We start from the raw sequence: 13,096 nt of genomic DNA on the forward strand, positions 1-13,096 counted from the left end.
AGGGCCCGGCACGTTCGAGATTAAGTTATAAAACTTTAATAAATTAATTAGAAGCACTTTAATTAAATTAAGATGCAAGGAACTTTCCGTTGAAGTTTTTTTTTCTAATCACGTGAATCGGATCGACATCATCTTATTAGCTGATCTTTCTAAATAAACTGCTGGTGTTGAATTTCAAATATTTATTATACAGGATGCCCTTTTTTGATGGCCCGGCTGAATTTCTCTTACACCAATGCGTATTTAATATTTTTATTGTTCTTCCTTTCTTGTTGTCCTTGTTCCGTGTTCTTTGTTGTGCGTTTTGCCTATAAGTCTTTGAAGGCATTGCACCCTCTGTAGTTCGTAGGGTGATGACCTCCGCAGTTTGCACATGTCGCATTGGTATCTCTGCTTTTTCCGCAAGATCCAGATTCGTGTTTGTCTCCACATCGAACGCACCGATGCTTATATCCCTGATATCTACAACAGGATTCGTTGTGCCCGACGCCTTGGCACCGTATGCATTGCACGATTTGTCTCCGCTTGAAAGGTTTTTCAATTTTTATTTTTGTGTACAATAGCGAAGAGATATCATAGATTTTTTCATTGTATGTGTTTCGGTCTATTTCTACAAAAAACATGGTAGTTCAAATCGTGATAGAGCGTTAATGCAATTAACTACTTTGTATTCTTTGTTACTTAATTCTTCAACTATTAATCCTGTGTGGGTAGAGAAGTGCAGACCTTTAAATACAATTCTGTTTTTTTTTTCTTCTTGTAGTTGATACGTATGAAATTCAGTTTGAGTTTTTTCCAAAAATTGTATAAATTTTCTGTGAATGAGTATTTTTAGTCTAGATTCAAAGTAGACTTAGGGCTCGGCAGAGGGCACAGATCCGCTGTTCGGATCCCTCAGGACCATAAGGATTTTAAGCATATACATGGTTTTTGTGTGGTTTTTTATGATAATTTACTGAATAAATGTGATATTTAGCGTGAAAAGAAGCTGCAAGGTATATCGAGTACTCTGAATGAGTGTATGTGACCAGACTTGTATGTTTTTATCTGATGGTGATGGGCCACCGGCCTCTTATGAACATCTACTACTCCTGAAAGCAGACGTGCGACTCCGACGAACTCTGCTGTAACGCCGTGCTTGAACTGTTTTTATTTGACAGTTGAGGCAGCCTGAGGTACAAACGAAAGGTCGGCATTTTAGGATATCGACTTACTATACGTATAGAATTAACCAGATCGTTTGAATAGAACGAGTATTCAATTACGATAATTATTATTATTTTATTGATAACTTACGGGCACTACCTTTACGAGGCGTTAAGTGCAACCCCTCCGGCACAACCGGAAAGTAATGCGGGTTTAGTATTCCAGCCCCTCGCTTTCATATTTTCAAGGATGCTTCTTAATTTATTAACAAATAACTAACTAATAATTAATAAATATATTTGATTTGATTAATATCAATTTTTTTGGTGGTTTTACTATAATCATTACGAGGTGACATATTTGTGTAAATTTTATTATACTTTGATTATTTGGAGATAATGAGGTCTGGTGTGATGTAGGTTTAGAAAAATTATCTTTATCGTGCCAACGTTTCGATCTTTATTGAGATCATCTTCAGGGCCAGGGATTTATAAATATTGTTTAAATTATACAAATACATGTATGATGTGACAATGAATTTATCCAATGCTAAAAAAAAGAAATTTTAGACTCAATTGAAGTATTTGTACTCACTCAAAGTGTTTGTTTTCTGTGTAGATGTGTTATTATTGTGTGTCGCGTTGAGAGTGTCAGTGAGATATTGGTGTTTGATGTCTATATACGTCGGATTTTGAAGGGTTAGCGAAGGAAGTAGGGATAAAAAATATTTTTATATGAGAAGTCGACTTCTTTGAGGTGAAAGAAGCCGACAATGGGAAAATATTGGTAATTGTTCGGCCTGATTATCCATTCATGGTTATATAGGTGACATGTTTGTGTAAATTTTATTATACTTTGTTTATGTTGTTTGTTATTTTTTGATGTAAAGAATATTAAATGATTGTTTAACATCAATAAAACATTTTGTAGATTTATCGATATCGCAGATGACGTTGTCTTAGTTGTTATCAGGGATGTGGTCATTGAAAGATATTTTTAATTTTAAATCTTCGCCTAGCTTGTTACTTTACTGCACTCATTATTTAGAGATCATGAGATGCGATCTGGTGTGACATAAAGTTGAGGTACCAATCTTTCTACTTTACACCACACCTTCATACAATAAATTTTTTTTTAGCGTAATTGGTTCAAGAGCAATTCAGCCGGGCGATCTAAAAAAACGTCCTGTAAACAATAAAAATGACCAAAAGAACGGCTTAAAAACTATATTAATGAAAATTTAGGTCATTAACTGTTAGTGCACATTTTTGATTGTTGAACAATGGATGTCAATATAACTGGAAGGACAATTTCTTTTATTAAATACATAGAATAATAAAAGCCCATAATTTTCTTAGCCACAGTATAATGCCACTCGACAAGTACTTTTTCTCTCTTATGGAATATTCATCATTTTCATTCCTAAAGCTCATAAACCTTCCAACCACAAATCTTCCTACAGTCCAATCAGCCTTCTTTCTGCAAAGTCCGAAATCCTCAAGGCTTCCTTTAAAGCGCTTAACCCCCCCCCCAGATACTTATAAAATCATTCCTTCTCACCAATTCGGCTTACGTCTTCATCATTCCATCATCAGCAAACCTTGATTTATTTTTGAGAGCGGGAAAGAGAGATTGATAACGTAACCTTCGTCCGACGTCTTATAGGCTGATCCCTCAATGAGATGATTTTATAATGTCCTTTGTGAGGATGGATATCTAGAAAATTCCTGCCAGTCGTAGAGGACGTTGTCAGCTTATCTACTGCCTCATTATACAGTACTCTTGAGAGACCTTCCACCCATCATAAAGCTACTATTTTATCTTTTATTGAAAAGTTGTGTATTTTCTTGATAACTTCAATTATGAGGTATTCAAATTTTGCTTTTACTATAAAGTTTTGGAATTGGTAAATAATGAAACGCAAAATAGAAAATACAAACTAGCAAAACAAACGAATAGTAATCCTCATTTTTAATAACGGATTTAATATTTATAATTTAATTTCAAGTCTTGTTTTATTTACGCAGCCATTATCTATTCAATATATTTGACTAAATATATTTAAGCACTCTGTCGCATCTCGTCATTGTGTACACAATTTTGCTGCGTGTTATCCCTCCAAAAAGTTCAATTTTGCAATGACTATATATATAAAAAAAGAAAAAAGGTAATTAATAATGACTATGCAAAATGAGTAAGTGGTTGAGTAAGGAATATTTTATTTTTAGTCCAAACAAGTCAGGTACCCAAGCATAGGACAGTCAAGCAACACAACAAAACAATCATTATAATTTAAAAAAAAGGATATAAAAATAAAATAGCAGCAAAGAAGCGTTTACACTTTTAACAAAAAATCAATATTATAAATAGATTAATAAATAGTACAACAAAAGTAATACATAAACCCTCCATTACATTTTAAAGCACGGTCAATATTTTTTTAAAGATCTGAAAGAACGAGAAGAAGGGCTGCACATATAGCGAATTTATTTTAGTAATGCACAGCTGTGGAGATTGAAGACTGTAAACCGTATTTGGTCCTGTTTTAATATATGATACATATATTAATATATAATACGTGATTTTAACTGACGCCTGGGATTCGCAATGGAAATGGAAATTCCTGAATAAAATTTTTCTTATCCAGATATGTCCTTTAATCTATAATTTAATATCAACNTAAAATAACAAAAGGGGCTGAAATGCTAAACCCGCAACACTTGCAAGTCTCCCCGATGTGTTGACTCTCAACGCCGTTTAACAATGAAAAATAATACGTTTTATTTTATGATGTGGACTCCATTATCAACATCAAAAACGCAATAAAGCAATAAAATTCTGTTAAATAAGCAGTTAAGGATATAAAAAATAACGTAAACCTAAGAATGGAAGTAAAGGAATAATTCATATATGGCTTGAGGAGCCCTTAGGCTTATCTTATTGAAATTCCTTATGAAATTAGTAGACAACCTTATTAACAGTATGCTTTACATGTTCACAGAGGTTTTAGCTAACAGAGGACATCATACTTTATAGAATTAAATACTTTTATTTTGTTATTTTTTAAATTCCCTTAATTGAATTTCCCTTAAAAACAATAATTTCTATTAAATTTTAATACAGTTTACAATAAAAATAATATAAAAATGCTACGGAAAGTAAATACTACAAAATGTGCAATATCCCTATTCAATTTTTGAGCAGTTTATGTTCGTAACATATTCCAATGATTTTAATATAGCAACAACTGTAAATATTGAAAAAAATTTGGAGGCGTGTATTGTTGTTGTTGATTACTTATTTGGGGTCAAAAACGTCATAATCAGGTATGCCAATTACAAGAGGACCGTCGGTGAATATTAGGCGATAATTTGGGAACGTTCACGTCTGATCAGAACATCATTTCCGATACGATAACCAAAACCGATACAGATTATGCAAAGTAAATCTGTTTTAAATTTTTCTTAAAACATTTCGTGGGTTAAATATAAACATTAATTTTGCGCATTTATTAGAAATACAGACTTAAAACTAGATTTAAGATGAAAAAAATGGTACTACTAAATATTATTAACAAAAACAATTATGTCAATAGAGCTAGCTTTTTAACGCCAACCGATATATGTACATTTTTATTAAGATTTAAAATTTATCACCGCGTTTATTTGTCCATAAGTGAGAAATAAATTGAAAAGAAAACTGCATACTTTACTATAATTTTCATTTTTTTATCGTTAAAACTATGTACACAAAATGTTTACTGAGAATCGATTTAAAACTAATAGGCTAACGTTAAATAGATGAAAGTAGGGTAATTTTAACGAGGGCGTTATCTGGGAAAAATCAAAATCAGGATAACGTTAGTTAATAATCATAAGAGCCGTTCAGTTTCGTTCTGTACATCTGGAAAACCGTAAATGCAGCCGACAAACACGAAACGAATCGTTGTAAATTGCAAATTTCACGTCAGTACGGAGGTCCGAATCCCGTTGAGAGATAACAATAATTTTCACCCGCTCCCGGATCAAACTTTTAAGTCGAGTTTTACAATTTGCGTGTCGGCCGGGCGGCCATGATCTATGTAGGTCGCCGTTGACATGGAAAGGAAAAGTCTGCCGGCGACGGTGTTTGAAATGTGGAACGGAGTCAATAAGGACTAAGTTGATAGGAGCCGGAAGGTGACCCCGTACATTATTGATAACGGTCCGACTGTCCCCCGGCTCATTAGCCAGTCATATTCCAAGGGCACCATCGACCCAGTTTTCCCCTTGATTTATTTCAAAATATGCCTGTCTTCCTGAAAAAAATATAATCAAAACGTTGTTTTAACATCTTAAAAAAATTTCAAACTTAATATTTGTCTAAGAAATGCAATTTTATTACACCGGTATTCAAAACCCAAACCGATAGCATTTTTTAGAAATCTCTTAAGTCTTTGAAAACAATGGTTTTATAAAACTGATCATTTAAAATATTCAATGTTTACATTTGCATAACTCAGCAGTTTAGTCTCAATTGATTGTTTAAATAAACTAATTAATGTATATTCTGCAAATACAAAAAAAAACTATTTTTAAGGATTTGAATTTTGATTTCGAATATTCGTAAGCGTTTGAATTAATAATTTTGATTACATCAGGCCAATTACTGTCACTCAAAAGTAATGTTATTAAATCATTATTATTTCAATAATGCGATCGTTGAGGGGAACTCGACTTTTGACAATTTAAAATTTAGCGGTTTGTTCAAAATATTCAATATACCAAAATTCCAATGATACTGAAGAATTTTCAACACGTACAGTTATTTTTTTTCTCTGCTGGTTTTATTTCCAGAGATGTTGTGACTTTCTACGCATTTTTTAAATCGCGTTCAAATCCAAATCTCTCTATTTTTCTCTTTATCTATTTGTCTATCTATCTTTCCTTCATTTACTCTCTCCTACCTCTCTCACACACTCTCTCTCTTCTTCGATCCCCCTCTATCTATCTATTTATTCATCCATCCAACAGTCCATCTATAGATCGATAAATATTTCGCGAGGTAGTTAGGGTTATAAGAAGGGTGAGACAAGTCGCCAACGCTTTAGGCAGAGCAACCCAGTGAAACCAACTTTACGATGGCATACGCGCTTTTTCGCACTTTAACAGTGTATAATTAATTTGAATTAATTATATTTTTGTCAATTTTACAATTGGATAATACGAGTGCGAAGCGATTTGTTGAATATATACAACAAACAGTCTTAACCCTGTAGAAGATAGGAATTGTTCAGAGAGAGAGAGAGAGAGAGAGAGAGAGAGAGAGAGAGAGAGAGAGAGAGAGAGAGAGAGAGAGAGAGAGAGAGAGAGAGAGAGAGAGATTTATATATCTATCTTAAAACAACGTACATCCTCAAAAACTAAAACAATGTTCTAGAAACGACAAAATATATTTAAGAAAACATACAACGTATAAATATATTATATAAGCAAAAAATGATAATAAAGATACACCAATCTACATGATTTAACATCCTAATAAACCTGTTGAAAAATGTACAACCTAATTATCAGATCTCTGTTACACTGAATTGACGTGGTGTTTTACTCATGGAAAAAACTAATCACTCTCCCGATTTTCAAGAATGCATAAATTTTCAATCGGCATGTTTTTGCAAATTTTACGCTCTATTATTTTCTGTTCCTATGTCTTTCAAAAAAGTGAACAAGGAAGCGACAATATTCTTACTTTTTTCTTAATTTGAGTTCTTAGGATGCGGAATTTAGCGTGATAACCACTTTTATACCTCAGGAGACTGGTAGAGGAAACCGTTGAACTCATTAATAGGACTATCACCAGGTATGAGAATAGGGTAACCCTCATATGGATACCTGCTCATAAGGGGCACTATGGCAATGAGGAGGCGGACAGCCTGGCCAAGGAAGGATCAAATACTGAGTTCGTCGGACCACAACCGGTATTACCCCACTCTTTAAGCACAGCAAAAGAGAGTATAGGTAGCTGGGGCATGAAACAATTCCTTAAGGAATGGAATATGTCCCCAGGATGCAGGCAATCGAAGGAGTTTCTGAAGGAAATCAAACCTAAAGAATCGAAATGGCTATTCTCTAACTCTAGGAGGGGAATAAGGAGGCTGATAGGTATCCTAACGGGCCATTGCCCCTTGAGAAGACACCTCTTCATAATGGGTACTCTACCAGACCCCTTCTGCCGCTTCTGCGAAACAAAAGAAGAAACGCCCGACACTACCTCGCAGAATGCGATAGGTATGCCAGGGAAAGATTTAATACTTTCGAAGGAGAGGACATAACCAAAACACTCCCCAGGATAAAATGGTCCACAATCCTGGGGTTTGTGAATAGGTCCAATAGGTTTATGCAGGACTCGTGAGCCGACCAGGTCCCGGACCTTTTAGGGATGGGGTACGGGCCTACTCAGGCTTTTAACCCCTCGGGTCCTGGTCGCCCGCCCTGTGTAATATATATATATACCTCAGGAGGGAAATACAATTATTCCTTTTCATTGCACACTTGTTATGGCAGTTTGACTTCAAATAACGTATTGAAAAAATAAGTTTACGTGCGGTAAAATCGAAAGAGACCGAGATCGGTTTTTCCATGAGCACGTAAAAAACCAGGTTTTTGTCCAAAAATAGCTGAATAACTCGAAAACGGTTGAGAAATCGGGCAGAGTGAAAGGTGTCCAATTGAAAGCTTATTAAAATTTCCTATCAATTTCTGTAGCGCGCCGTTCCTGAACGATTTCGAGGCTCCACAGCTCAATTTAATGTTTTCATAAAAAGTACAAAAATTAACGTTTTCCCCAATTTTTGAATTTACTCATGAATAACTGAAGCTACGGAAACATTTGAAAATCCGTCTTATTCGGCGTTACATTTTCGAAAAAATAAAACCTAGTGAAAGCCTGTGACATAAAAGGCTTAGAAAATATGTATCCAAAATTGGCAATTTTTTTTGTATAAAATCTAGGTGGACGGCTTTTTCGACTGACCATTTCTCATTTAGCCAAAAACATTATTAATTTAATTAATAAATCGTTTTCTTGTGTTTTTCACTTGGGTGTAAGATAATTATCCCTTTCTTTTTTTATAGTAATGCGAAGACATATTACAGTTTAACTTTTCTTAATCTGTCCATAAAACGATGTCAGGTTGGTGGAAACCACCGAGCAACAACCCAACACAACTTTGTAGATGTTATCTGTTGACTCGTGCAATGCAAGATTAATTTAGCGGCACAATAGTCACGAACGACAAACTGTGCCGCCCGCCGGGATTCTCGGAAGGGCCGCTTTAAGCCTTCGTCAAACACACTTTGTTCAACTCAAACGAATCCGGGGTAAATTTTTAATTCGAGCCTCCTTGTTCCACAGTTGAACACCAGCGTCCAAACAAGCCGTCTCGGAGGAGGGTGAACAAGGAGGATGTTTGCCGAAAAAGAGAAATCGTGTTTAAGCTCTGGTAACAAATTGGCCTCCCAGAACGAAAGGGTGAAAAAGGGGATGGGGGAGCTTGAACGAAAAGCCGATTCGGCCGCTTTTAAGTGAGCGTCTCTCCTTTTTTTTCACAAAAGAAATCTAGGGGAGGCACGGACAAAAACTCACTTTCCAACGTTCTCAACTGTCACTTTACACTCCGGTCGGATTGTTATGTTTTTTTATTTTATTTTATTGCTATTCGATTTTGGAGAATCACGTTTTTATCTATATACAGCATTACAGTAAATATTTTGCCATTCCATCTAATTAATCTTACATACCCAATTGATACATTTATTATTACAGGGCCGATCTAATTTAGCATATTTTTCCACTAACTTTGTACTCATTTTACAAACAAATACAATCCATATTTTCAAACTTAACAGGAAAAACCTACCAAATAATTGTAAAAATTAAAAGGTTATTCGTTAAACGTTGTAACAGAGACGAAAAAACCTCTATAAAATTTTCAAGTCCGAAAATTTCAATTGGAAACATAGTTGAATAGCAATTTTATCATTCATTTCGCTCAGTAGTTAAGCTTAAATAAATATATATATATATCCTAAATTTTACATAATAAGTATAATTATAATAAAACTAAGACATGAAGATTAACGAATATACCTTGGGATAACGGTAACTCTAAAACTGTAATTAAATACACATTTTGAGGAGAAAATTGCTTCCACTAAAAGGCTATAAATGCAATTTGAACCGCTATATTCGAAAATAACAAAATTTCTTTCAACCCGAAGTTGGCGATATTTAAATCAGTCACTGGAGTAATGATTTGCTACGGGGCACAGTGTGCGTTTTTTACATAATTTGTACCTGTATACAGCATTATGTTGATTACTAAAATTAACAGTTAGTGAAAAAATTCTATACATACATATGTACACACATAAACCTGTACTTACATATTAATAAAATTTTAAGGGCATGACGGCTGGAAAAGGTAAGTCGCCGATTTAGACGGCGGGATTTTGATGGAAGCATATTTGGTTAGTGTGTATACTTATGAAGTTATGACATTTTTGGGAAAAGATGAGTTGTTTGACAAAAGTTCTAATCCGCAGGTCCAGATGGGTCGAAACGTAAAAGCTAAGAAAGCTGACGATAACCAATGTACTTTGCCAACCCTGCAACCAAAAAAAAATTAATTAATTAAAAAATAAAATAATAAAAATTATACAAAAAACTATATTTATAACACCATAAATATAAGTACAAAATATAATTGAAGTGAGGAATAATTAATTAATGGTTACTTAATAAATAACAATTTATTTTTTCAACAAAGAATATTTTCATATTTACTATACACATATAATATATAAAAATATAAAATTTTATATAATATATAAGTAATTCGGTTAAATTTAATTACAAATAATTAAATTATTGTAATCAAATAAATATATATAATAAATAATTAATTAATCGTTTTGGTTAAGATAAAAAAAGTCAGTGTCACGAGCGGGATTCGAACCCACGACCTTCGGCTCAATACGCCGCTGCTCTAACCACTTGAGCTATCGATCCACTTGGACACAAACAACTCCCCATCTCAACTACAACTTTTCGAATTTTCCCTCTTTTTTTCCATTTTTCAAGTATGAGTAAAACAAAGTATAGCTTCACTAACAGCTCCCCGTGGCAACTTCATATATTCTCGAGAATCGAATCCTGATTACACGACATTTGAAAAATGGCAAAAAAGAGATAGCCGAAGGTCGTAGGTTCGAATCCCGCTCGTGTCGCTAACTTTTTCTTTTCAACCAAACCCTTACATAAAAATATTAATTAATTGAAAGAACTAATTTGGTCAATAGACTACTAAATGTAATGGATAATATATAATTTTATATATTAAAGATTTTTATATATTCAAGTTTTCATTTCTATATATACACTACTATCTACATTCAATCAACATTTTCTACAGCTTATCTATTAATTTTTCTTATTAAAAATACTAATAAAAACGTGCTATCCAGTCTAGGGAGACTTAATACGTCCCGAAAACAAGAATTTTAGTTTAAAAATTATTATTTCTCCATTATTTTTATTACTTCAGAACAGTATAATGTTTTTAAAACAAAGTAAATAATTTATTTTGTTTGACAAGTTATTTAACGTAATAGGCGATATATTGAAGTTAGAATAATAGTGGGGGATCTTGCAGATTTCTGATTTTACTTTGGTCCGTGTATGCTCGCTGTTTGTTCGACTCAAGGGAAAAACACCGAACGTGGCGTGCGGATGAATCGATATAGAAAAGCCACCGACAATAGGCTCACCTAGAAGTGAACTTACGTACGTGTTTTAAGCAATTTGTTTTATCGGTTTTGTGTGTAAAGGGCGGGATTCTCAAGAAATGCACCGTAAGGGCAACGTTGGAAATTCCTTAATCGATGACAAGAATCGGTCGAATGTGTGAATCAGCATTCTCGTGCAACCGCACGGAGCCTATCGATCATGGAAATGCGCCTGACACCGTCTCGAAAACCTCCGTGCCATGAATACACAACTAACGATCTCGATGATTCGCCTCCGGATATGTACACGTAATTAAAATGGTAATGAAAGTGATTATAATATTATTAAGGCAGTTGGGTTTAACATTCTTCTAACCGCACAACATTAGCAAGCTGTAAAATGCAAAACTGTAAACGAAAACACCAAATAAACTTATACATAGTTGATTATAAATAGAGTTATACATAGCTATTAGGAAATAGTTCTACTTGTTTAATAAAATATATAGGAACAATAATCTCGAACAGTGTTACAAAATACAAGCAGTCAAGATTGAGGTTTTTGCCTACGTTTCGACCTTTATTCGAATCTTCAGGGCATAAAGTGTAGTGCTATTTTTTGAGGTCATATTGGTTTTGTGTGTCAAAATTTTACAAAAACTTTTCTAACATTTTTTTCTGCTAGGATTTGTACTTTTAATTATAGTACGATTTTTTTTTTCAGAGGTAATGTAAAGGGATGTCTCCTTGGATTGGGTGCGTGTTGGCGGTGGTGATAGGACTGGCGCAAGGGAGGCCCTACTCCGGCCCGACTTCCGAAAGGACACACACTCCGCCTCGGGCAGAGGACCTCGATCCCATGATCGTGAAGACGAGGTCGGGCCTGGTCCGCGGCATGGCGAAGTCCGTCCTCGATCGCGAAGTGCACGTCTTCACGGGGATCCCGTTCGCGAAGCCCCCGGTCGGACCGCTCCGGTTCAGGAAGCCCGTTCCCGTCGAGAACTGGCACGGGATCCTTGACGCGACCACGTTGCCCAATTCCTGCCACCAGCAACGGTACGAGTATTTCCCTGGGTTCGAAGGCGAGGAGATGTGGAACCCTAACACCAACATGTCAGAGGATTGCCTCTACCTCAACATTTGGGTTCCGCAAAAGATCAGGCTAAGGCATCACAACGCCCAAGACAGATATAATAAACCTAAGGTAAGCCGAAAAACGTTTTTTGTCACCTTCACAATGCATTATTTCCGTTAATCGCCTTTTATTGTTATTATTATCGACCAAACGTTGAACCAACCAAATCATTACCACCCTTTTGTTCTCAAGTTGTAATGCAATATTTAACAACAACCTTTTAATAGCCTTCCTTTTTGTATATTACATAGCATTGATTTTTAACAATTTACTAACTTTTCTTGGTGTTTTAAATTTTTATTACCCTAATTGCATGGTATATTTGTTCTTGAGGCAGGTATGTTTGAGGATTTATTATTTGTCATACTACTTTGTTAATTTCAATTAAACACCAAATCAATATATTTTATTACAAATGTAAAATCAAAGTTCGTTTTAAGAGAACGATTATTCAATGTATGGTAATTATTATTATTTTATTGATAATTTCCCGGCACTAATTTTACGAGGCGTTAAGTGCAACCCCTCCGGCACAACCGGGAAGTATTGCGGGTTTAGTGTTCCAGCCCCTCGCTTTCATATTTTCAAGGATGATTCTTAATTTATTAACAAATTTCTTATTAGTAATTAATAAAACTATTTAATTTTATCAATATAAATTTTTATTGGTGTTTTTTCTATAATCACTACGTGGTGACATGTTTGTGTAAATTTTATTATATTTTGAGTATTGGGAGATCGTAAGATACGGTCTGTTGGGAAGGTTAGAAAAACATTGTCTTTACCGACGTTTCGATCGTTATTGAGATCATTTTCAGGGCCTGGGATTTATAAACATTGTTTAAATTATACAAATACATGTAGGATATGAAAAAACGAATTTATATTGGGTTGTCCGGAAAATAATGCAGGATTTTGGTATTAAACAAAAAAAAAAGAAACTAGTTACTTTAAAGCAATGTTCTTTAATCAAAATAATTTCCCATACTCTCAATACATTTCTCCCAACGTGTTGGTAACTATNTTTCCTGCATTATTTTCCGGACAA

The 13,096-nt window shown here is 34.4% G+C and overlaps 1 protein-coding gene across 4 annotated transcripts in view; it reads left to right on the plus strand.

Moving 5' to 3' along the window:
- The window catches only part of LOC106664272 (acetylcholinesterase-like), a 138,895-nt gene that overhangs the window by 66,873 nt on the left and 58,926 nt on the right, over nucleotides 1-13,096 (plus strand). For 3 of the 4 annotated variants that reach the window (XM_024226512.1, XM_014389844.2, XM_014389845.2), the window contains one exon: nucleotides 11,638-12,117. In XM_024226512.1, the coding sequence (XP_024082280.1) occupies nucleotides 11,653-12,117 (465 nt within the window). In that variant the 5' untranslated portion in view covers nucleotides 11,638-11,652. 4 annotated transcript variants of the gene reach the window in all.

Source organism: Cimex lectularius, unplaced genomic scaffold (assembly GCF_000648675.2).
Source record: "Cimex lectularius strain Harlan isolate CLEC.00 unplaced genomic scaffold, Clec_2.1 scaffold50, whole genome shotgun sequence".
Lineage (NCBI taxonomy): Eukaryota > Metazoa > Arthropoda > Insecta > Hemiptera > Cimicidae > Cimex > Cimex lectularius.